Below are 27,103 nucleotides of genomic sequence, written 5' to 3' on the forward strand. Positions count from 1 at the left end.
CTTCCTGTCTCACACATATCTTTCCAGATAAGTATAATTAAAATAACTTAAGCTTCAGGAGTTTAGTATTTTCTGTCCTTTATTCATAGTCTAAAGGAATATATCAGACATACTATCACCGTTCATATGGCTTACTATGTAGTGAAAGTTGCCCTGAGCAATTTTGTAGCCACATTAGTAATCCACTTCATTACTAGAAATATTTTTAAAAATCTACCACTCCTCCTTTGAACACCCATTGTTATTCAAATGCTTCAGACTCTGTATCTTTCATTGACAATACTCTTGCCTAATGAATTATCCAGGCATGATTCATGACCTGCCTCACAGCTTACCTCTGCTGTTAACACTCTTCTGTTTTCTAAGAGAGGTACTGCCAGAGGACTACAGTGAGACATGGTTTGATAACTTGTCCCATAGCTGAATGTGCCTCACAATGTGTTTAAACATAAAATTTAAATGTAGACTAGAGGACTACAAGTAAAATGTAGGTACACACTAGAGGACTACAATTTTTCAGGTCGAAATGCTCTGAGTCCTTCAACTGGCGATGCAACAGTGAATGGTCACCTGACAGATGGAGATGATGAAATTTTGGAATCTCTTGTGAAAACTGCCACCAAAGCACCAAATACGAGGACAACACCACGAGAACGCAAACGAACCAGAAATGCTGATCGCAAATCCTGTAAGTCTAACAGCTGATATTCCTCTCTCATTAAAAGTAAATTTTAGGACTGAGAAGAAGAGCTCCAAGTTACATGATGAAACAAAAGCAAGAGTACTTGACTAGGCTAAATATGTTTCTTTGCCTGCACTTTATATTACATGAGACAGGGTTTGGGGTAACTTTTTCTTCCTTCCAGCAACTGCATGTCTGTTCTGTGCCAATGCTTTGACTGCATCTTTCCTCTGACAAACATAGCTAAAAAGTTTATTTGAGTGTCTTTCAGCCATTGTCTAATTTGTTTATGTTTCAAAAGAAGCTGATAGGATACTCAAAAAGAGTATCCAACCACCTTCTTTTGAAACATCTTAGCAAAATTATCCTGTTCAGTTATGAATTTCATATTCATATATTGGTTACTTGAAAAAGTTTAGGAACTATTTCAGTAACATCCTAGGCAGTATTAAAATTGTTGCAGTTAGTTCCCTGATTAGCTTCTGCACTTAAGTAATGCAAGCACCTTACTTGAAAATTTTGCAGTAGTAAGTATGTTGGTCCATTAAGTTACAAGTTAACAGTAAGTAGCTATTTGTCAAACAGTTGTCGTCAGTTATCATCCACAAAAGGTTACAATTTTTGGATATATTGTCTGCATGTTCCTGCACATTATAAATAATAATAATAATAATATAATTCAATAACATTAATGTTAAAGGTGAGTTACATAATTACACTCAAAACCTGCTTTTCGAGACAGTGCCATGGCAGATGCCACAGCACTTCATTTACATGTGAAAGTTTAAATTTAGGTCCTCAGTTTGGATGGGTTTCCTTCTTCTGAAGAGACATAGTATAACGATGAAACAAAAACATACTGCAGGCTGTGAAATTTTAAACTGAGACAAATGAACAAATGTTTCACTTTTGGTGAAGCAAGATAGAGTAGTTGGAAAACAAGTTGTTTACTGTCAATTTGCCTTCCAGCCTTCGTTTATCGCAGCTCAACATTCTGGAAGACTTATCTGTTTCTGTGTGTTATTCACCAATTTTTCTCACATCTATATTTTGTCTTCTAATCTCTGGTAGAAAGAACTCATGATTCCAGAAACTTAAGTTGGTACTATCTTTTGCATATACACATTATGCTTTGGGAGTGTTATAAGTATATGGTGTGCAACAAGCATCTGGTTATATTTGCATATAGACTTCAAATTGTCACATAGCTGAAGTCTTTATATGTGGTTACTTCTTCTTGACACCTCACGCCTGATGTGTGTCCCTTATAGAGCACAATGGCAAGAAGTTTTTTTTTATCACAATACTAAAAAACTAAATGCAGAATAGGACCTATATTGAAAAATTTTATAATTCAAATAATTTAGATATTGTCTTTTTTGGTGCTCTATGTAAATAGTCAATGCCAAATACACACTCGTGATCTGTGGATCCATGAACAAAACCCAGGTTGTTGTGAGTGCAGCACGGGATAAGCCCCAAGAATGTGAGCCAGAAAGTCAATGTCCAAAGCAGTGTCAAGATCTGAATAACAGCTAGACGTAACCAGTGTTTACTTGTATGGTATGCTGTACTAGACTGAGGTATGGTAGCTCGCTTAACCTGTGGCAGTCAGTGGGTCAGATCACATAACTCAATGGCCATGCCCCTGGTGGCACCTAGCTGAAACTAACTGGAGTGCCTGCGTGTTGCCATTGCTAAGATCTGCTGTCAGGAATATAAAACCAGCATGTAGGGCCAAGTTGACCTCACCGGTGCTGGTGACTGTGAATGTGGGGGGGCAGGAGAGGCATCACTCACTGCCGGTGAATCCAGGACCATCAGCCCTAGATCGACCCCAGCAGGAGGCCAGCTTGGCGACAGTGAGGATGGAGGAGCTGCAGTGGATCCGCAGCTTGAGACTGGTCCAGTGCCACTGGGGTGTGGGGCAGAGGGGAAGTTCTTTCTCCACAGGTGACCTAACTGTGATTCTTTCATCTGCACATTAGTAAGTAAGGTCCTGGGGTTGGAAGTCCTACCATGGTGCAGGAGGCATGGGAGAGGGAATGAATTCCTGGCTGGAGGTGACCCTAGTGTCAATTCTGTGGAGCGGAGGAGGAGGCTAGGATTCTGTAGAGACAGCTGTGGTGGTGCAGCAGGTGAATGATGCCAGTCTAGATTTCAAACAGCTGTGAATCCATCTGGCCTAGGATAAACCCTTTGGTTCAACCTGGACACCAGATGAAACTGTGAGCACATACACTGGCACCCTGAGTGTAGGCGAGCCTGTATGCAGGAGGACATGGTGCACGGGATGCAGAAGATCTAACAGGGTGTGATGATGCCTGCGCCCATGCAGAAGTCTGGCTGAACTAACTCCGTTGGTGGGTTGGGCTTATATGTTGCAAGGAATCTGTGTGAGGCATCCTCAGCCAATGGTGTATGCATGACGTTCCACATCTGAATCTTGAAGCTGTGGACCATCCATTCAACTTCCCTGTTGGAGTTGCAGTGAAAAGGCAGTAGTCAAATGGATGATGCCATTTTTGTGTCAGAAGGCCTCAAACTGTGCTCCACCTGATTTGATGTAAATTGAGAGCTGTTGTTAGATACTAAGGTGCAAGGTGCCCCCTCAATAGCAAAAATTCTCTCAGGGGTGCTGATGGTGGTGAGGGTAGTAGTGGTAGTAGACAACATGTGTGTCACATATGAGAAACTGGAAATGGCATCCACAACCAACAGCCACATAGCTCTCAGAAATTGCCCAACAAAATCGCTGTGAACCTTCTCTTGTGGGCAGTCAAGGCAGTTCCGCGGTGAAAAATGCTGCACTGGGTATGTCTGATTGAAGGCGTGGGAGTGGCATGTGTTTCAGTGTTGGTTTTGATGCCAGTGCAGTAGACATGCCACCGGGCTATAGCCTTCATGAGCCTGATCCATCAGTGAGATGTATGAAAAAACTGGAGGATGTGGGTCTAGAGCCAGTAAGATTGACAACCCAGTAGTCAGAGTCCTATGAGGTCAAAGTCAAGATGCCCTGAGGTGCATGGAGCTAGTAATACAGCATGAAATAATTTTGAAAAACTGGGTCAGCCTGGCAGGAAACATGTTCCAGCCACTCCTGGATTTCAGACATGTTCCAGCTACTCCTTCTGGACTTCAGACAAAACCTTGGGGGTCGTGGGACGCTGCCATTGTGACATCACATGTGTTCTGTGGTGACATCACATGTGTTCAACAAGAATTCATCCAAGGTGGTTTGCAGCTGTTAATCCACTGCAAAACAAGCTGCTTGATGGCAGTCGAATTCCATGTCAGAGTATGTCTGCATTGGTATGTTGGGCAGTGGGACAAAAATGGATGTTGTAATGATAGTCGCTTAAAAACAATGCCCAGTCCCAGTCGTACTATGTATAGTTGTCAAAGGGGTGTTACTGGAGCACTGGTTCTCAAAGTATTTGGTCTTTAATATGATTTTTGTAACCCTGACTTCACCGCTAACTCATGCAGGGCTTGGACAGCATCCTTAGAGTTGTTGGTTATGATTGCTATGTCATCTGCGAAGACAAGGACCTCATCTTGATTCTTCGGGTCCCGGCTCCAATGGTAACCAGTTTGATTCCTAGATTCTTCAGTGTACATTCCCAGGTTATGATGACTTTATCACGCACCAGATTAAACAGGATGGGTGATAGACTATCACCTTGTTGTACTTCCGTTATGATGTTGAAACTCCAAGATAATTCTCCTGTGAACTTCACCTTAGATGTTGTATCTGTGAGAGTCTGTTTGATGAGGGTGTGTGTGTTGTAATCCATACATCGATCTTGGAGTACTAAGAAGAATGTGTGGTGGTCAATGGAATCATAAGCTTTCATAAAGTCGACAACAACCATGGTGATGTTCATACTCCTTTTTTGTTTTAGTTGGAGAATGGTTTTCAGATCGATGATCTGCTTGGTACAGGGTATACCACATTGAAATCCTCCTTGATATTCACCAGTTGTTTGTTCACATTGACTTTCTACATTTCCAGTAAAATCTTGGAGAGCACTTTGTATCCTGTTGGCAGCAGAGAAATCCCCTGGTAGTTGTTGACACCACTGCAATCGCCTTTCTTATGTAAAGGGTGTGTGATAGCCGATTTCCAATCATCAGGGACCCTGCCAGTCTCCCAACAGTCAACCAAGATCTGGTGTAGGGCCTCTGTGATTGTATTTCCAACTGGTTTCAGAGCTTCTGCAATGATGCCATCTTCCCTGGGTGCCTTGCAGTTTTTAAGATGGTTGATGGCATTAGCAACTTGCTGTATAGTTGGTGGGTTAGATGGTAGGAGCATCTCTTGAGGATCTTCAACAGGCAGTCTTTCTGTGGGCTCTTCACAATTAAGCAATTGCACCAAATAGTTTGCCAAAAGTTCCACATTCTCGTGGTTATTAGTGACCAGCTCCCTGGGTGTATTCTTAAAGTAAAGGCATTGTGGTTTGTACCCTCAGAGTTCCTCTTTGAATGCTTGATAAAAGTTTCTGGTGTTGTACATTTTAAATTCTTCATCCAACTTTTCCAGTCTTGATCGATCATAAGATCTCTTCACACACCTGATGGTCTTGCTTGTCAATTTCTGTACCATTGTGAAATTCGCCCTGTGTTCTTGTCGTTTAGTCGAGTTCCACTTCCTCCAGGCTGTGGCACGCTCATCAACTGCAAGGTCACAATCAGGATTCCACCATCTATGACGTCACTTCCTTCGAGGTTGTCAGAGGTTATTGGTCGCCTCACTATCCTTTTCATAATATTGCCATTATTCCATCCCGGATTTTCCATTGTTTGATTTTTTCAAAGCTACTAAGGTGTTGTGTGCTTACGCCAAGTAATGTGACTGACGGCAATTGAAATCCACACTTTATGAGGACAACAGGGACTAACTAAGTTGAGTTTCTAAGGACAAATGTCCATGAATATTGAAGAGGTGAGGAGCAGGGAGATTAAGCAATGACTCAGTCCCACAAGGCTGGGAGCTTGAGGGCACTCAACTGATGAGCAGCAAGGTGCTTTAATGGCATGGTTCTGTGAGGCAGTGGCTCATGGATAGTCCAGAGACAGATTCAGTGGAACAGTGCTCTCAGAAGTGGCTGACAAAAGTCCAACATTGCACGGGCTCATGGCAAGTGCGAGAAAATGCCTTGGTGGTCTTCAACAGCAGCAGGCATTGGGTCTGTAATGCAGACTTTTAGTGGTTGATGGTTAGTCAGAGTGTGGAGCATAACTGACTCCCGAGGGGTGAAGCAGCGACCTAAGTGCATGCCCATGGAAGACTTTATGTGCAGTGTCATGTGAACATATGGCCTTGCAGATGTGAATAGGTGCTGTGTATTGTGACCTTTATGCCATGTATTGGCATAGCTTGCGCCTCCGAATGCTGTGGCAGCTGCAGGAGGCACTGTGGTAAACAGCTCAGTGACTTGTCTATTGACAAATAACCTCCAAGGAAGTGTATCCATAAGTGTGATCGCTGAAAATGTAAGGGGACACGCCTGCATTCACTACACCCCTCCCCTCTTAAAAGAGATGGCTCAACCATGTCAGAGAAGTGCAGCACCCAAGTGAGAAGGCACAACACAGACTGTCCCAATAGCTTGAATGAAACAAAAGTACATTTAGGCAGTGTGCAAACATGTGCCTAAGAAGTTACCAACAAGCTTCTGATTACTGCAACACAAACTTGCATGTCACAGGCTTTGAATATACCCTAAACACTACGCATAAAAAGAACCCCTGAAAACACAAAAACCTCCAAATAAGATTGTAAGATACAGTGAAGAAGACCACTGAAACTGTGTTGCAGAACCATTGGTATCTGATACATAGGAAGGAAAAAATCATGTAACTATTTCACAATAACTTACAAAAGCTCAATGTGAAGTGTTTCAATATACTGAACTGAACCACTAAGCAACACAAGAACAGCGATCCCAGGAAAACAAATATGCCATGTCTGCATAGGTGAACTGCAACCAACTGCTGCTGATGATGGTGGGGAAAGCCGGGTGTAGGCAGGGCTTGAGACTAAATTTCCATGAAGCTGCAACCCAAGGCCTGGAAGAACACATGACAGGATCAATGGCCCAAGTGGGGACAGAGAGACTAGTAGCAGGAGTAGTTCCTGTTGAGCCACAAACTGGTGTTGTTGTGACATATGTTGCTGCCTCAGTTCCAGAAACTTTGGGCCCATAACACAGGAACCTAAAACACACTTGTGATCTGTGAACAAAGCCAAGGTTGTCATAAGCAGAGCACGGGATAAGCACCAAGAACATTAGCCACAAAATCATTGTCTAAAGCTAGGTATAAATCCAATTAACAGCTAGACATTACAGGTTGTTACTCATGCAGTGTGCTGTACTAGACTGACCCATGGTGGATAGCTTAACCCATGGCTGTAAGTGGGTCAAATGATGTGATGTGGTGGCCACATCCACCTGGCAGTGCCTAGCTGAGTCTAACTGGAGTGCCCCCACATTGCTATTGCTAACGTCCATTGGCAGGGATATTAAACTACTATTAATTACACACTCATATAGACTACTGCATGTGTAACTGTTGGTTCTCTGTTGCCAAGATACAGTAAATTATCACAAACACCATTAAAGAGCACTTACATTTATAACAGAAATGCCACATCCATAAAGAGAAAATAAGCATGTAGTAACACAGGACAATTCTGATATAAGTTTTCAGCCGAAGTTAGAAGTACCAAGAATAATAAGTGACAGGTGGCAAATATGCATAGAGATGTGAAGTAGAACATTCACAAACATTCAGTTCTTTAATAAAATGAATACCAGGCTTTATTGCATTAGTAGGAAACTGGAAAGCCACAGTTTGTCTACAAAAAAGATAGGTTGCTTACTAAGTCTATAATGAAATAAAGGAGAAGTGGATATCAGCATTGAATTGGCCTGACAGAGGACATCAGACACGTATAATGAAGTTGAACGTGAATGACCACAGGCTTGTTAAACTGGTAAGTGTTTAAGAAAACTATTACTAAAGTTGAGTAGACACTCATTTCCATAGGAAGAGTCAAAAAGGAGGTAGACTAACAACAGCTCATATAGTGATTTATTGAAGTCGAGTGATCTTATATTGTGTCTCCACAAGATATGGGACTGATCACAAAATATTAAAAATACGATAAAATTTTTACATGGAGATAGGGCACTTGCAACCATAAAAGTTTTTGGTATTTGTTTCAGTAACAACAATAAAGTACAATATGCCTTAAACAGCTAATACCATAAATTAAAACAGATATCAAAATCCTGCAAACATATTGTGCCTCAAATGACAGTGACTATGAAAATAAAAATGCCAAAACATGAAGTCACTATATTAATATATAGAGATATAAATAGTACATAATAACATGAAACTTGAGTTTCTTCTGGCATATGAAATGTTCAAACAACTTACATTCCACATCTTATAGTTTATTCATTGGCCCTTTTAAAGAGGTGTAAAAGCTGTAATTCTCTCTCCACTTGATCTGTGGGAATGAACAGGAGAAAATCTTAAAACATGTTATAATACTAATTGCCATGTGTGGTGCCCCTCAGAGCAGTACTGCAGCTGTATTGGGACATTATTCACAGTCAATTTAGTATACAGATAGGAACTGTGTGATTTTTGCAACTATGTGCATAATACATTTGAAAAATAAGATGGAATTAAGAAAATTAACATTTATCTTATGTTAAATGGAATCTCATACTTTAATTTCTAAAGATGCATGACAGTAATAACCTACTGGATTAAGGCATCATGTTGGACAAATTGATGCTAATTATAACACCAAAACATTTGCTAAGTGCGGGTTCAAATGTTCACCTCGTGTTTAAAATACCGATAGTGATAAATAGTTTTGTATTCATCTTCCAAGACAAACTATGAAAGACGATAAGAGGAATGGTTTGTTCTCTTCACGTATCAATTGTTGCAGAAATCCAGAACTGCCTAAAATGAGAGAGCCTGGTAAAAGGTGGTAACTGTCTTTGAAAACGAGTCTTCAGTGAGTTATTGAAAAGCTTTGCATGGCAGTCTATTTCCTAATGACACAGAAATTTAAGAGATAAGATAATATAAATTACAAGAAGAGTTTGGTTGCAATAATGGCTTTTCTCACACTTTGAATGCAGGAGTATCTAAATAAAACTAATACAATAACCAGAACTCACAGTCATACTCACATAGACAGGAAGACTGTATGAGGAGCTGATGTTTGAGAAAGCAAGTGGACTGATTCCCAAACTCTGAGCAAAAAACTGTTCATGTAATGATATATAGCCAATGAAATATTTGATACTCTGTTCATCAAAAAAACTTACAAAATATGATTGGCCCACCTAATACATGTAAAAATTAAACAAAATTTAAGTAGATGCATGGTGTTTTACATTTTGAAATTTATGACCACACTAAGTGCAAAACAAGTGCATTGTACAACCAACTTAATAAACGTTTTAAAAAATTTTAATTTGTATGTGACCACTACATAGATCAGTCAAAAACATGATGAGGATTCCCTGTTTTTTCACATAAACTTCAACTTTAATTAGACTATTCCAGGGATGTTATTTCAAGTCTTTTCACTTCTATTCAAAATAACAAATGAATGAGGTCCAGCACCATTTTTCTATTTCTTCCTAGAAATAGTCTCCAGATACAAGTTTTTCTGCTACTAAAACATACAGCACAACTAGCTATGTTTATTCTGGCTCTTTTCCATCATCCTTATTTTGCAGATGTCTTTAGTTTGTGTTGCAAGCCTCTGTTTGTTGTTTTTAAAATCTTCAATAATTTTTTTCTCTATCATAAAGTTTCCAGTCATTCCCTTACATTTCAATGAACTATTCTTTCTCAACAGTGGTTGACACTTACAAAAAATTCTGTCAATGAGAAGGTCACTATATCCACTGATGATACATCTGATTTGAAATTCAAGAAATGTTTGAGATATTTTAAGTAAATATTGTATCAAACCACACTAATCTAGTTTTGCACACATTTCCCCCCTTCCCTTTTTTTATGATTCTTATCGGTGATTTATGTGCATCATGCATATCTTCAAGATGATGTATAATAACTGTTAAAAAAAAGGTCACTTAGCCAACACACCAACACTTGACAGATATTGAATCTCTATAGAATCATCTACTCCAACAAAGTATAAGAAGTTAAACTAAGTTTACACGAAAATTCAACTTCTTGGATGAATGATATCCACTAAGTCAGAATCCAGAATACAGCACCAAACTAGAATTCACTTTTCATTTTACCAACTTAAATAGGATGCAGTATTGGGACTGTGAACTCACTTTCCTGTTAAGTGTTCAGTCTCTTTTATTTAACCATATGCATTTTTAATTTTGAGTGTTTAATTTCTGTTAATAACTGCAAAGTCAGGGAACAGGAATTAAAGTTAAGGTTGAAAAATACTAATCATTAATTAGTGTTGTTTCCATCATCTGGATATAAATCACTATACATATCTTAATAATAGTGCAGTTATGGTGTTAGCGGCTGTTGTGTTGAATGCTGCTGTTGGTAACAACTGAATAGGATGAAGCATTCATCAGTTGTTTTAGACAATCACAATGCTTGTTCATAATTTCTTATGGTTTGTAAGTGAAGTTAGTTGGTATTTTTATCTTTTAGGTTAGAATTTAACTAAATCATTGAATTTTCATTAAAGTTAGAAATAAGGCTGCATTACTCTATAAAAATCTTTGTCAAACATATTTTATAAAAAGTTGTCTATAAAATCTTTTATAGTGTACTGGGGTAATTTTATCACATCTTTTATAAAAATTAAAGCATGATCATAGCTTTTATAAAAGATTTTTCAAAGAATTTTGATAGTGTAATACACATATGAGACATTATAGTAGATTATTGCAGTGACAAATGTATGTATCAGGCTACACTACACACCAATCTATTAGTTTTTCCCCCTCTTGTGAGGACTGGTAGGACTGGTTGGCTTCACCAACTCATAACAACACTGTCACATTCCAGCCTAATCCAAGCCTTGGGCTTTGCTACAGGTCAGTCTGCCAGTACATATAGTTTTTTTTTCCATTCAGACTGCTACATTTGAAACTAACATAGAACTTGGATTTTGATAGAGCTCTCTCTGTCAGCACATCTAGCCTTCATCCCCCCCCCCCCTCCCACCATCCCCACCCCCCTCCTGCTGTTGACATTTGCTCGCTTCACCAACTCACAGTCAAACTGTCAAATTCTGACATTTTCCTGAGAGCCAGGGGAACCACAGCCCCCCCTTACCCCCTGAGTATGGGCGCCCTTGGTCACATTTCAACCTAACTTTGGTCTTGGGCTACACTACAAGTCAGTCTGTCATCACATTTAGTTTTCTTCCCTCTCTCCACATCAAAAACAAATGTTATCAGTTCTGATCTTCTGTTCAAAGAAAGCGTTACATTCAACAATTCTCATTAACAACCACATACCAATTGGCTATGATCAGTGTCAATAAACTGTGAACGTCAGCACACAATGCAGAAGCTGTGGGCACAGTGAGTGGACTTTAACCCATATTTTGTATTTTAGTTGCAGTTAAACCAGCATGAAAATACATTTTTATGGAAGTTATGCAGGTGTATATACGTCTTTCATTATCACTACTGGTTTTGTCAGTAACTGGCATCACAGTATCGATATACAGAAAAAACTATGAAACAACCTGAAATGCATAGTGTACAGCCGGATATATATAAGGTGGTGTAACATAGTACTTACGAAAGTTCATATATTATTTATTTATCATGCCATGTTGTAACACTACTCCACCAGAACTACAGAGCGAAAGGACAAACAGGGAATAGTATTCAAGAGATGGTGTGTCAAACGTGAAAGAACAATTATAACTGATTGTAAACAAAACAAATATTAACCAACAGTAGTTGAGTGCTATGAAAAACAAATTGAGGCAAAGATATAGCTATTGTTGCTTCGTCTATTCAGTCTTGAAAATTACTAAAACTTGCTTACACCATAGCTGATATAAACTACACATGATAATTATCACTGTATTGAAACCAACATCTCGATCAGCTGACTAGTGTTAACATCAGTTTACAGGCAACTTCTCTTTATCCATTGTTTCCTAATATGTATTATGCTTCTTATCTTGATATTGCTTCAGTATTTGTACTGGATTAAACAAGAGTCATAAAGCATAATATTTATTTTATGTAAAAACCATACATTATGGACAGGAATGGAGATCATCCATACTACTATATAAGGATTAGTCACCATTTAATGGTTACAAAAAATCTCAAAAAGCACTTGACTGATTTACCTGAAATTTTTACATGATACTCTAATGAACATTTGGATGGACATAAGCTATATATATTTTTTAAATTTGTGTAATAAATAAATAAATAAATATGTAATATATAAAGGGGAAAGATTGTTACCAAAAAGCTCAAAAAGTCTTTGACCAATTTACTTCAAATTTCTACATGGTACTCAAATGAACATTCAGATGAACATAGGCAATGTATCTTTTTAATGTATATATAAATATATATGTAATATATAAAGCATTGTTACTGAAACTCTGGAAAATTCTTGAATGGTTTATTTCATATTTTTACATGATACTCTAATGAATATTCGTATGGACATATGCTATATATTTTAATATATATTATATGCAAATATATGTTAAATATAAAAAGGGGAAAAACTATTACAGAAACAGTAAAAACTTCTTGACCAATTTACTTCAGATTTTTACACATTACTTGAATAAACATTTGAATGGACATAGATATATAGGGAAACATTGTTAGCAAAAAGATCTCGAAAAGTTTTTGATCAGTTTGCCTCACATTTTTACTTACTACACTGACAAACTATTGGAAAGACATAGGCTATATAAACATGATGCTCTAATAAATGTTCAGGTTGTATATAAACAATAGGCTATATATACATGATGCTCTAATAAACATTCAGATGGACATAGGCTATGTATTTTTTTAAAACAGCAATAAACAGGTTTTATGTTAAAAGCTGCTGCTAAAAAGAAATTGCTGTGCTATGCTCTGCTGTGAAAATGTGCAGTTTTGTTTCCTTCTCGCAGTCAGTTTTAACAAAGGTAGCAAGGCATTTTAACCACTAGACAAATTGTTTCTTCAACATATATTTCTTCTCATATATATATAAACAATGTGCTGATTTATTTTCTTCCTTGCTTTCTGCTTTCACTAAAAATAGGAAATTTGCATTTATAGCTTATCAGCTTATGATTGGAATGCTACTACAGGATCTGAATTTGGAATATCATTAAACAAGGCTAAAGACCAGAGAGAGGGGGAAAGAGGAGATGGGCAGAGGTAGGGGGAGGAATTGAACATACAGAGGGGGAGGTGTAGATGGACAGAGAGGGGAGGTGGAAGAGATTGAGTGAGGAGGGGGGGGGGGGAGATGGACAGAGAGAGGGAAGAGGAAGTGATGGACAGATGGGAAAAGAGAAGAACAGGAGGAGACAAGTAGGGGGGGGGGGGAGGAGAGGAGATTAGGACAAACATCCAGTTCTCACACATATGTAGCAATTGCAAAGCACTGCCTGGTTTGCATAATAAAACATGCCACACATATGATGTGAATCTTCAAATGACCAAACACATCTTACCAAACCGATATATTGTTTGCTCCTACTACAAACGGCATATTGTGGCCAAGATAGACAAGAAGCCCATGCCTACCACAGTAGTACAAGTTTATAAGCCAACTAGCTCCACAGATGATGAAGAGATTGATGAAATGTATGATGAGATAAAAGAAGTTATTCAGATAGTGAAGGGAGGTGAAAATTTAATAGTCATGGGTGACTGGAATTCGATAGTAGGAAAAGGAAGAGAAGGAAACGTAGTAGGTGAATATGGAATGGGTGTAAGGAGTGAAAGAGGAAGCCGCCTGGTAGAATTTTGCACAGAGCATAACTTAATCATAGCTAACACTTGGTTCAAGAATCATGAAAGAAGACTGTATATATGGAAGAGGCCTGGAGATACTGGAAGGTTTCAGATAGATTATATAATGGTAAGACAGAGATTTAGGGACCAGGTTTCAAATTGCAAGACATTTCCAGGGGCAGATGTGGACTCTGACCACAATTTATTGGTTATGAACTGCAAATTAAAACTGAAGAAACTGCAAAAAAGTGGGAATTTAAGGAGATGGGACCTGGATAAGCTTAAAGAACCAGAGGTTGTAGAGAGTTTCAGGGAGAGCATTAGGGAATGATTGACAAGAATGGGGGAAAGAAATACAGTAGAAGAAGAATGGGTAGCTTTGAGGGATGAAGTAGTGAAGGCAGCAGAGGATCAAGTAGGTAAAAAGACGAGGGCTAATAGAAATCCTTGGGTAACAGAAGAAATATTGAATTTAATTGATGAAAGGAGAAAATATAAAAACGCAGTAAATGAAGCAGGTAAAAAGGAATACAAACATCTCAAAAATGAGATCGACAGGAAGTACAAAATGGCTAAGCAGGGATGGCTAGAGGACAGATGTAAGGATGTAGAGGCTTACCTCACTAGCGGTAAGATAGATACTGCCTACAGGAAAATTAAAGAGACCTTTGGAGAAAGGAGAACCACTTGTATGAACAACAAGACCTCAGCTGGAAACCCAGTTCTAAGCAAAGAAGGGAAAGCAGAAAGGTGGAAGGAGTATATAGAGGGCCTATACAAGGGCGATGCACTTGAGGACAATATTATGGAAATGGAAGAGTATGTAGATGAAGATGAAATGGGAAATATGATACTGCGTGAAGAGTTTGACAGAGCACTGAAAGGCCTAAGTCAAAACAAGGCCCCGGGAGTAGACAACATTCCATTAGAACTACTGACAGCCTTGGGAGAGCCAGCACTGACAAAACTCTACCATCTGGTGAGCAAGATGTATGAGACAGGCGAAATACCCTCAGACTTCAAGAAGATTATAATAATTCCAATCCCAAAGAAAGCAGTTGTTGACAGATGTGGAAGTTACCGAACTATCAGTTTAATAAGTCACGGCTGCAAAATACTAACGCGAATTCTTTACAGATGAGTGGAAAAACTGTTAGAAGCCAATCTCGAGGAAGAGATTCCATAGAGATGTTGGAACAAGTGAGGCAATACTGACTCTACAACTTATCTTAGAAAATAGATTAAGGAAAGGCAAACCTACGTTTCTAGCATTTGTAAACTTCGAGAAAGCTTTGGAAAATGTTGACATGAATACTCACTTTCAAATTCTGAAGGTGGCAGAGGTCTAATAAAGGGAGCAAAAGGCTACTTACTATTTGTACAGAAACCTGATGGAAGAGTTGAGGGGCGTGAAAGGGAAGCAGTGGTTGGGAAGGGAGTGAGACTGGGTTGTAGCCTATCCCCAATGTTATTCTATCTGTATATTGAGCAAGCAGCAAAGGAAACAAAAGAAAAATTTGGAGTAGGAATTAAAATCCATGGAGAAGAAATAAAAAATTTGAGGTTCACCGATGACATTGTAATTCTGTCAGAGACAGCAAAGGACCTGGAAGAGCAGTTGAATGGAATGGACAGTGTCTTGAAAGGAAGATACAAGATGAACATCAACAAAGCAAAACAAGGATATGGGTGATGCTGAGGGAATTAGATTAGGAAATGAGACACTTAAAGTAGGTGATGAGTTTTGATACTTGGGGAGCAAAATAACTGATGATGGTCGAAATAGAGAGGATATAAAATGTAGACTGGCAATGGTAAGGAAAGCGTTTCGGATGAAGAGATATTTATTAACATCAAGTATAGATGTAAGTGTCAGGAAGTCGTTTCTGAAAGTATTTGTATGGAGTGTAGCCATGTTGTTGTTGTTGTTGTTGTTGTTGTTGTTGTAGTCTTCAGTCCTGAGATTGGTTTGATGCAGCTCTCCATGCTAATCTATTCTGTGCAAGCTCCTTCATCTCCCAGTACTTACTGCAACCTACATCCTTCTGAATCTGCTTAGTGTATTCATCTCTTGGTCTCCCTCTACGATTTTTACCCTCCACACTGCCCTCCAATGCTAAATTTGTGATCCCTTGATGCCTTAGGACATGTCCTACCAACCGATCCCTTCTTCTAGTCAAGTTGTGCCACAAACTTCTCTTCTCCCCAATCCTATTCAATACCTCCTCATTAGTTACGTGATCTACCCACCTAATCTTCAACATTCTTCTGTAGCACCACATTTCAAAAGCTTCTATTCTCTTCTTGTCCAAACTGTTTATTGTCCATGTTTCACTTCCATACATGGCTACACTCCATACAAATACTTTCAGAAACGACTTCCTGACACTTAAATCTATACCCGATGTTAACAAATGTAGCCATGTATGGAAGTGAAACATGGATGATAAATAGGTTAGACAAGAAGAGAATAGAAGGTTTCAAAATGTGGTGCTACAGAAGAATGCTGAAGATTAGATGGGTATTGAATAGAATTGGGGAGAAGAGAAATTTGTGGCATAACTTGACTAGAAGAAGGGATCAGTTGGGAGCACACGTTCTGAGGCATCAAGGGATCACCAATTGAATATTGGAGGGCAGCGTGGAGTGTAAAAATTGCAGAGGGAGACCAAGAGATAAATACACTATGTAGCTTCAGAAGGATGTAGGTTGCAGTAGGTACTGGGAGATGAAGAATCTTGCACGGGATAGAGTAGCATGGAGAGCTGCATCAAACCAATCTCTGGACTGAAGACCAAAACAACAACAACAACTCCTTTGGATGGAGCAAGTTAAATGGCTCATTGTCCCACAAAAGGAATTAGCTGAAGAACTGGAATTCTGTTGTTTGTAAAGGGGGAAAAAGAGAGAGAGAGAGAAAGAAATGTTAATACAGTGTTTCCACCTATTTGTTACACTTTCATCTTTCATCTGGCCAAATGTAATTGTGATAACCATTACAATAATATTGAGAATTTTGGAGAAATCAGTTTAACCATACTACTGCATGTGTAATACTAGTACAACACGCTATTCAGTAATTGAAAATCAATACTTGATTAAGCTATAAAAGAGAAAAACTGAAAAATTGTAACTGACAGTTCCACTTCACATCATTTCTAATGACAACAACTTGGCTGTTTGCCTTCTATCATGTGGTTTAGATGTTGGTATCAAATCTCAACACAGCAGAGATAGGGCAAGTGCAGTTTATATACATCTCTTATCTAAGTAAATATACTAAAAATTAAAACAGACATAGTACAAAAATATAACTGAGTTGTACAAGAGCATAATGAAAAAGAAAAAAAATGATAACCCCTCAAGTTCAGTAATAAACAAACTACAAATAATATAAACTGACATTTATGTGCAAATAAAGAAAATATGGAAGTTGTGAGCAGTAACATTACATAATGATATCACAACTGTATTATTATTATACAAGGTGAGTCAAAAAGGACTCTACAACTTTGGAATGATACAGAAATTTATTGAGATAAATAACAGAATTGGTAGATGTGTCTTTTTGTAGCAAAGAATCTTAAGCTTGATTCACATAGTACATCAGTATCCAATTCCACCGCCTGGAGTGCCAGCATAATGCACAGTTAAAATGGCTACTTTCACTGGTACAGAGTGTACTCAATATGTGATTTAGTTTCATGAAACAAACTCTGCAACAACTTTTCAGTGTAAATTTCACACCAAATATTCTAAAGAACCTCCAAGAAGGTCTATGATTTACTCTTGGCACAAGGACTTTGTTGACACGGGTTGTTCACTGCAACACAATAAATCAGCAGGTCAGTTACTTAGTGATGATGATGTCAAACAGGGTAGGGAGAACTTTGCCTGCAAGCCACAAAAACCGACGTGATGTGCATCTTGCAAGACTGGCATTCCACAAAAGACTGCTTGGTGGGTTTTGCACAGATGTTTACACTTGAAACCACACAAATTCACAATGGCGCAGCACATTAGTGATGCAGAGAAGGTTGCTAGTGGGGAATTCTCTGTGGAAATGATGTATCAGATAGAGGATGATGAAACATCACTGAACACAATAATCTTGAGTGGTGAGTCAATATTTCATATCAGTGACATAGTGAACACCCACAACTGCAGAATATGGGGCAGTGAAAATCCACAGGCAGCCCTGGAACAAGTTTATGACAGCCCCAAAGTTAATGCGTATTGCGCTCTTAACAAACTGACAGTGTGCAGCCCTTTCTTCTTCATGGACAAAACCATCACTGGTATTGTGTATCTGGATATGCTTGAAAACTTTTCAGTTCTACTGATCGATGAAGATAACTGAGATGGGATGGTTTACTACCAGTAAGCACTACATCATTTCCTTACAGAAGTTTGAAGTTTCCTCAACAATCCTCTCCCAGGTTGGTGGATTGGACGTGAAGAGCCAATTACATGGCCACCTTGCTCCGAAGATTGGGCACCAATGGACTGCTTTCTCTGGGGTTTCATTAAAGACACTGTTCATGTTCCTCACCTACCAAGCAGTTTAGCCAACCTGAAAAATCGAGTCTACACTTTGGTTGCAGAAGTTACACCCCATTTGCTGCAACTACGCAAAGAAATTGATTACCAGTGGGATGTTTTCCACATCACAAATGGTAGTCACATCAAACCAGAATGACACTTGACACTTTTATGTGAAACTATAGGTTGTTTAATAGAAACAACTTTTGGATACAGTTGTGGAAAAATTGCAATCAGTGTCAAAAAGAAATATCATTCACTTAATCCTGGATACAAATGTTATAATTGTGCTTTCACTGATGCACCGAGTATTGAAACTTGTTTGTTGTCTTGATGTGCAGCACTTCTGGTGTAGCTATAATATCATTGCATTATTGCTGTGACTTGATATGATATGTAAAGAACATATGAACTTTCGTAAGTATTAAGTTATACCCCCTCATTTGTAATTGATTGTACTCTATGCATTTGTGTTTGTTTCATGCTTTTTTCACTCTATGTAGAGACTGTGATGATGAGTATTAACTGAAACCAGTTGTGACAATAAAGAACATACAGACAGCTGTGTGTCCTCTATTTCAAAAAAACACTTAATGGCTGTTGCCAATCATCTTCAAAAAATGTTTACATCTGTTTTGATGTATTTCTTTAGTGATGACTGCTTTTTCCTTTAACTTTGTAAGGAAATCTGTTATTGACTTTATCAGTACCTAGCTGATTTGCTAACTGTATGGTCACAAATTTATATGTCTGTGTTCTATGCCATTTTTTACTCTTTCTCAAGTGTTCGGCTATACTAGCATGACTTACAGAAAGTATTTTGCACATGTGCAGTGTGTCCTTGGTATCAGTATGTCTTATGGGAGTTAGCATCAAAAAATTACTATGTGCAAAATTAAGACAACAGTCGAAACTTCTGTGTGGAATACAAACAATGGAATGGGTAATGACACTTGTTTACTATGTCGAGAAGTTTCTGATTATTTGTCGTATGTACCTACCCAGTGTTCAACACCTCCTCTATACAGTGAGTGGTTCTCTGTTCTTTCCTTCATAATTTTCAAATATGCTGGGTACAAAAAAGGGTAGATAGTGATAGTCGCTGTGCATAAAAATTTTAAACTATACTTAACACAGCAAACTTGAAACTAGGCCCGAGAATCAAACATAATAATACTAAACTAAGTAATCATTGCATTGAAAATGAAGTCATGAAACATATTTATGATTATTTTTCAAGTTTAGCATAACCAGTGACTGGATGCCTGAAGGGAGAGTAAAAGAAATAAACAGAAAAGTAAAAATAACTTGGGGTGCTTCTCACAATCTAAGTAATTTTCAAAGCAAAGATTCCATTGTGTCTCTGAAATTGAAATTTTAGATTTGTTACAATTACTGACAGGACAGAAACTCATTATGGTGTTTTATACTGGAAAATAAAGTATGTGATATATGGTACAACAAAAACTGATCTCTGCTAGACACCATGTAGTAGAATGAGATATTCACTCTGCAGCGGAGTGTGCGCTGATATGAAACTTCCTGGCAGATTAAAACTGTGTGCCCGACTGAGACTCGAACTCGGGACCTTTGCCTTTCGCGGGCAAGTGCTCTACCAACTGAGCTACCGAAGCACGACTCACGCCCGGTACTCACAGCTTTACTTCTGCCAGTACCTCGTCTCCTACCTTCCAAACTTTACAGAAGCTCTCCTGCGAAACTTGCAGAACTAGCACTCCTGAAAGAAAGGATATTGCGGAGACATGGCTTAGCCACAGCCTGGGGGATGTTTCCAGAATGAGATTTCACTCTGCAGCGGAGTGTGCGCTGATATGAAACTTCCTGGCAGATTAAAACTGTGTGCCCGACCGAGACTCGAACTCGGGACCTTTGCCTTTCGCGGGCAAGTGCTCTACCAACTGAGCTACCGAAGCACGACTCACGCCCGGTACTCACAGCTCATTCTGGAAACATCCCCCAGGCTGTGGCTAAGCCATGTCTCCGCAATATCCTTTCTTTCAGGAGTGCTAGTTCTGCAAGTTTCGCAGGAGAGCTTCTGTAAAGTTTGGAAGGTAGGAGACGAGGTACTGGCAGAAGTGAAGCTGTGAGTACCGGGCGTGAGTTGTGCTTCGGTAGCTCAGTTGGTAGAGCACTTGCCCGCGAAAGGCAAAGGTCCCGAGTTCGAGTCTCGGTCGGGCACACAGTTTTAATCTGCCAGGAAGTTTCATATCAGCGCACACTCCGCTGCAGAGTGAATATCTCATTCTGGAAACATCCCCCAGGCTGTGGCTAAGCCATGTCTCCGCAATATCCTTTCTTTCAGGAGTGCTAGTTCTGCAAGTTTCGCAGGAGAGCTTCTGTAAAGTTTGGAAGGTAGGAGACGAGGTACTGGCAGAAGTAAAGCTGTGAGTACCGGGCGTGAGTCGTGCTTCGGTAGCTCAGTTGGTAGAGCACTTGCCCGCGAAAGGCAAAGGTCCCGAGTTCGAGTCTCGGTCGGGCACACAGTTTTAATCTGCCAGGAAGTTTCACCATGTAGTAATTCACAGAGAATAGATGTAGATGTAAAATTGATGTGACCGTGACAGTAAATACACATAAAGATTTGTATATAGCAGTGTAGGTTTTCAGATTTTGTCTATAATTTTTATGAGGGTTCAGTGCCTCTAGTGTTCGAATGTCCGTGGTTAGTGAGACATGAGTGAGGGAAGTATCTTTATTAAGTTGTAATGCCACAGATAAAGACAAAATTTTCATTGTGTTTGTAACATCCATAATTCTCTTCTTGGAAAAGTGCAGCACTTACGACCACAAGATATGAGTTCAGTTTTGGAAAATTATCATTCATTTAATTTGCTAATATTACATTCCACAAATAACAAAAAGCTTCAGTAAATACATACAGTAACTCGAAAGTTACACACAAAAATGAGTACAGGTAAATCTCAAAACAGACGTGTTCGTCTATTTGGGGATAGTAGGGAACATGCAGAGAATAAAATTTTGTAATAGTCTCTGCTGGAATGCTGGAAATGTACTTCAGATCACAGACCAACCAAAACACAGTAGCATAAAATAAACTGGATATTTTATCAATGTTTTACAATTCACATCATCCTAAAGTGTCAGTAGGTTTTATAATTAAACCTTTCAATGCTTTATACAGATATCACTGTCTAGTTTCTTGTTACCTCCTCTGAAACCTCAATAGTCTTAAAAAATGTATGTATAATATAAAGTTTTGGCAGTTCTTACCATGGTAACTAATGTTTGATCTTTCTTTATGTGTTGAAATAACTATAAATTGTATTCCTATGATATGGCTACCAATGTGTTGCAAAACTGCAGCTGTGCTTCTTTTGAAATATTGATTTTAGTATTTCACACAGTATACACTAAAACAATAAATGCCAATTTCTGTACAGAAATTGGTTGTCAACAAAACTGTATTTAAAAATAAAGTATCTGCACTGCTGATAATTTTTGTTTAATAATCATATTGCTCACAGCATGCGGTCATCCTACACAGAAACAGCTTCCATAATTGATAGCATTTTTATGTGCTTCTGTTGCTTTTCACACCCTATACAATGAGCCTAACAGTGCACATGTTTCTTTCATAGTAAAGCGGTCTCGAACACGGGAGAATAATGTGATGGAAGGTTGTAGGGGGTCACCATGATCAGAAGGTTTGGTATGTGCTTAGCATGTGTGCTAGTATGTTTGTATGCATGTTGTGAATTCATCTGCTCGGATTGAAAATGAAAGCCTTTTTTTTTTATTTTCTGTAATTTCATGTAACTGTCAGTGTGTGAGTAATTATTGGAATGAAACACATGACTATGGTAGGTTTTGCTACACTGCTTATCATTAAATCAGAGTTATAACAGATATCATTATGGTAAGAATTAGTTACAATGGGATAGTTGTGTGTATCAAAATGAAACATATAGACTGTGGAAAAAAAACAATAAATGTGATATTGAGTTACTAATATCTTAACTTAAATATATTGTTTTCAGCACTGATTTACTGGAGATGACTAACATCTACTGACTGAATGCACTGCTCTTCTGTGTGTAGCATAACACAATGAAATAAGCATAGGAAATCATTTTCTAGATATGAATTTATGAGCATTTTATTGCTACGCATTAATTTAAATTGTTACAATAACAATCCATCTGGCAGATGCAAAACAGGAAGCATGCTATTACTTCACACTCTGGTACAGTGATATACTACCTTGATACAAAAGATATGAGACTGCTTGCAACGCTAAGCAACTATTACGTATGGGGTATGGTAGTCTGATTTACATTAGTAGATACCTGATTTTTAAGGTCAGAAGTTGTGACATTGTCACATTACGTATTGTCTGCAGATTGCCACCGCAGTGCATTGCTCTCTGTGTTGATAAAAAATTGCATTGAAGCCCCTATCTCTGATAAAAATTAAGTAAAAAATATCAAATTCATATATGGTGTAGCTCTCTGTAGTGTATCTAAGCATGCCAAAATGTATTCATAAGTTTCATTAGTGTCAGAGTTAACATTAATTTTTTTGAAATGTGTATGAAAATTTCCCATTCATAAACAGCTTCAAAAATATCACATCATATCTCGGAAACTATTGAACTCATGGCAATACTTTCTTGTTCATACCAAACTACTGTACCTGACTGTGACTGACTTACTGCATACAATCACATTCCTATACCCATCTCTTTTCAAAAGTGTTAGGAATGTGCAGCCACAGTCTGCCCCTCTTTCGAGTACTTTACACATCATCAGGCACAGGAAGCTTAAAAGTTACATATTAATGAAGATGCTAAGCTAGTTCTTTTTGCTGATGATACAAGATACTCTCACTAAAATTTTGAGAAAACACATTGTACATAGTTCTGTACAGTAAATGGCATAATGCCATCGATAAATACGGGCTTTGAACAGAAGTCTGTTGCTGAGGGAGAGTGTTCAAAATTTATGGGTGTATGCGTTGATAAGAAATTGAATTGGAAGGAATACATTGATGATCTGTTGAAACATTAAGGTTCAGCTACTTATTCTATTAGGGTTATTGCAAATTTTGGTGATAAACATGTCAGTAAATTAGCCTGCTATACCAGTTTTCTTTCACCATTAAGAGAAAAATATTCATTGCACAAAAAGGTGTAATCAGAATAATAGCTGGAGCCCACCCAATACCACCTTGTAGATATTTATTTAAGGAACTCGGGATATTCCCAGTACCTTCACAGTACATATATTCACTTCTGAAATTTGTTGGTAATAACCCATCTCAGTTCAAAAATAGTAGCAAAGTGCATGGCTACAACACTGGGAGAAAGGATGATCTTCACTATTATGGGTTAAATCTGACTCTGGCACAAGAAGGGGTGAATTACGCTGCCTGCTGCCACAAAAATATTTGGTCATCTACCAAATAGCATTAAAAGTCTGACAGAAAGCCAACAAGCATTTAAAAACAAATTAAAAGAATTTCTGGATGCCATCTCCTACTCAATACATGAATTTTTAGATGCACAGTAGTAAAAGAGAAGAGAGAGGAAGATAATTTTTTTTAGATATGAAGTAGGGAAAAAAGTGTTAACTTACGTTAAGCTGACTTGTTCCACATCACAAATGCCATATTCATGATTTATGGAACAAGTATTAATGTAAGGTACTTGAGTCATTTATAACTATAGCTCATTGAGGACTGGCTGACATTTCTCAGTAGTACAGCAGCACAGTGGGATCCAACAGTGCCTGTACAGCTCTCACTAGTGTATTGCTGGTGGGGGCAGCCCAGCACGCTACCAGTCAGATGACCTACAGTTTAAGCTTCTTCAAGCTTACACCAAAACACATTTCATCATGAAAAGATTTACACCACGTGGCAAAAGGCAAGCAACTTATTTCAGATTTGTTCTTGCGCTCCACCAGAAAATGTGTGCAATGTTAGACATGAAAGAAACAAGACTGATGCTGTGGATCTGTGACCAGGTACATTCAGTTAGCAGTGGTCCTCATTTTAATGCACACATGTCTGTATTCATTACTTCCACTGCTTAGAACAAGGCAACACATAATTTTCCATTAGGCTACACAGGAGTTCCTGGTTGAGAATGACAACACTTACATGGTAAACTGGTAGTCCATTGTCACTGATTTACTGGTTTTGATAAAACTTGTCACAGAATAGCAGCTTAGTTTGAGGTTACAGAACATTTGTGCACTAGTATACCGGGATAAAATAGTTTCTTAGAAATGCCACACTCTCATTCCTTTTGCTTGAACTTGCAGCATTTTTTTGTGTTTAAATGATGCACTCACCAAGCAGTATGTGATTCTGTATGTGTGTTGTACTCTTTCATGTAAATTAATTTAAAGTGACATCAGTCATTAATCTAATTTAAAATTTACAGACACAACATTCATAAAAGCTGTAAAAGTACAAATACTGCTATTACATGTCACAAACTACATAACACGTAGGTAAGCTGTATTGCATAAGAAAAGTGGTGACCTAAAATGTTAGATATTTCGTTGAAGCCATGATAGAAATTCATTGATATTTTCTGTTATATTACAAGGCGTGAGAATAGCTGGCCAGTACTTATCTTTAAGAGGTAAAATTCCAGTACTGCTTGTAGGCGTATACAAGTGAATATCAGAAAGTAATGTATAATAAATTTACTACCAGAAAATTTAATAGGTAACAAAACAAAAAAGTGAGAAGTGAACTTAACATCTTTTATCTAGTTTTCTACATAGAAAACAACATTCTCAACACATTTCTTCCAGCATGGTAACAGTTTCAGTACACTCTGTTTCTAGAAGTCTGTTTGGTTGGAGTGCAGCCATCTATGAATGCTGATTTCACTTCTGCATCTGTCACAAAGCATTGGCTGGCCAGGAATCTCCTCATGCGACCAAACAGATGAAAGTCCAATGGTGCAAGGTCCAGACTGCAAGGTGGATGCTGGAGCACCTCCCACCTAAATTTTCTCATGAACAGGAGTAGTAACATGGGGACAAGCATTGTCATGAAGAAGTTTGACACCATCAGCATTAATGTTGTGGTCTTTATGATGAAAGTCATGATACGGCTTAACTAAAATTTTAATATAGACTGCAGCATTCATAATGGTCCTGCTTAGGAAAGTCCACCAGTAACACACCATGCATCTCAAATAATATTGTCATAAGCACTTTCCTAGCGGCCTGTTCAGTTTCAGGAGTGTAGTGGTACACCAACAATTCAACACCAGTCATGATTCCGTTCAGAAAATCATGCTTCTGCATTGTAAAGTGTTAAGTGAGCCAAGCTTGTCATCATTCTCTGGTCCTTGTAGTTGTCTGTCAGCTTCGTAAGCACCCAGGGAGCACTAACTTTACGAAATTTCAATGTATCATGAACAATATAGCACACTGCACCATAGAAAGTGTTGAACTGTTGTGATAAGATTCGCAGTTTCGCATGCCGGTTGCTCAAAATTGTTGCCTAGGTGGCTCTTGACATTCTGTGGGTTGTAGCTGTTACCAGCCTCCCATAGTGTGGTGAATTGGCCCTCTGGGAAGAATGCACACTACCTGGAGACATTGCTATGGTCCATACAGTTGCCCATATACATGCCACATATGTCCATGTGAATTTCATTCAGTTTATTCCCTTTGATCCACAAATATCAAACTACACTTTGATGCCAGTTACATGGACATCAAGTTTGTTTCTTAGCTCAGGCTTGTCTTACTAGAATTGCACATGAAAACAAAATACCCTCGGTAGTGCAAACTTCAAACTCAGTTGTGAAATTTTAACATTCCAACGGCAATAGCAGGGGAGAAAAAAAATTATTGCACTTTACTTGCAGATCCTCCCTCTTATTAAAGTACAAAAACTATCCTAGCTTTCAGAACTGTTAGTTCCTTCTTCTGAGAGGAAAGAGAGAAATATTGGCGAATGTTAGAAAGTAGGGGCAGGTCACACAGATCTCAGGGTGAGAGAAAACCAGCTGTTGTGAGGTGAAGGTGAAACAAAACTCTTCTCTTGTGCTCAAAGCTACTGGGTCCCTCTCTTCCTGGGATCTGAGTGACCTGCCCTATTTTCTAACATTCCCCACGCTGTTCTTCTTTCCTCCCAGAAGAAGGAATTATAATTCTGAATGCTAAGACAGGCTTTGGTACATTAGTATAGCTTATCAGCAGTGCTGGAATTTTTCCTCTTGAGGGTAAGTTCTGTCTAGCCTTTCTGTTCATTGTAATTTTATGGTTTTCTCAAACGAGTTTTTCTTTTGATGCAATTAATATTCTTCACTTTATTAAGAAAATGGGGAAGAAAGATGTACTTTGCCCTTGATTTACTTCTTTTCTTGTTCTTATGTGTCACCAGCATCCTGGACTTCTTGATTACTTAATTCCTCAGGAGTCTCACTTTCCCATACTTTTCCTCTCTTCTTTTTTCAAATAAAGGCACCCATTGTTCCAAAAGATACTATTTGTGTCCCCTATTTGTATTCATCTGTTAATGTTTCGACTCGGTAAGTGAAAGTTTACTTGGTTGTGATTTCATTTTGGAGATAATTTCCCCGACAGATGTCTTAAAAAAGCTATATTTGTGCCACTGAAAATAAGAATAAGGTCATCATAGCACTAACCCCAGAGATAGAAATTCAAAAAATATCAAATAAATGTAAAAAATAATTAAGATTTACAAGGGCAAGCACAAATAGTTCCAGGTTTGTCTGACTCATAGGAGAGTGTCACTGAGATGCTGAAATACTTGAATTGCATATGTAAATTGCCCTGTGAAAATATACCTGAATGAGGAATACTGCTCTCATAGGGTCTCCAAAGACAGTTTTAGATTACTTACTGTGCACTAAGAA

The 27,103-nt window shown here is 38.3% G+C and overlaps 1 protein-coding gene across 5 annotated transcripts in view; it reads left to right on the forward strand.

Annotated features, from left to right (window-relative positions):
• LOC124796334 (FH1/FH2 domain-containing protein 3) overlaps positions 1-27,103 on the forward strand; it is a 646,429-nt gene that overhangs the window by 608,262 nt on the left and 11,064 nt on the right. For 4 of the 5 annotated variants that reach the window (XM_047260466.1, XM_047260469.1, XM_047260467.1 and 1 more), the window contains one exon: positions 521-688. In XM_047260466.1, the coding sequence (XP_047116422.1) occupies positions 521-688 (168 nt within the window). Of the gene's footprint in view, positions 1-520; positions 689-21,833; positions 21,905-27,103 lie in introns of all 5 variants that reach the window. The other variant, XM_047260468.1, reaches the window with a different exon arrangement.

This window comes from Schistocerca piceifrons, chromosome 4 (genome assembly GCF_021461385.2).
Source record: "Schistocerca piceifrons isolate TAMUIC-IGC-003096 chromosome 4, iqSchPice1.1, whole genome shotgun sequence".
Classification (NCBI taxonomy): domain Eukaryota; kingdom Metazoa; phylum Arthropoda; class Insecta; order Orthoptera; family Acrididae; genus Schistocerca; species Schistocerca piceifrons.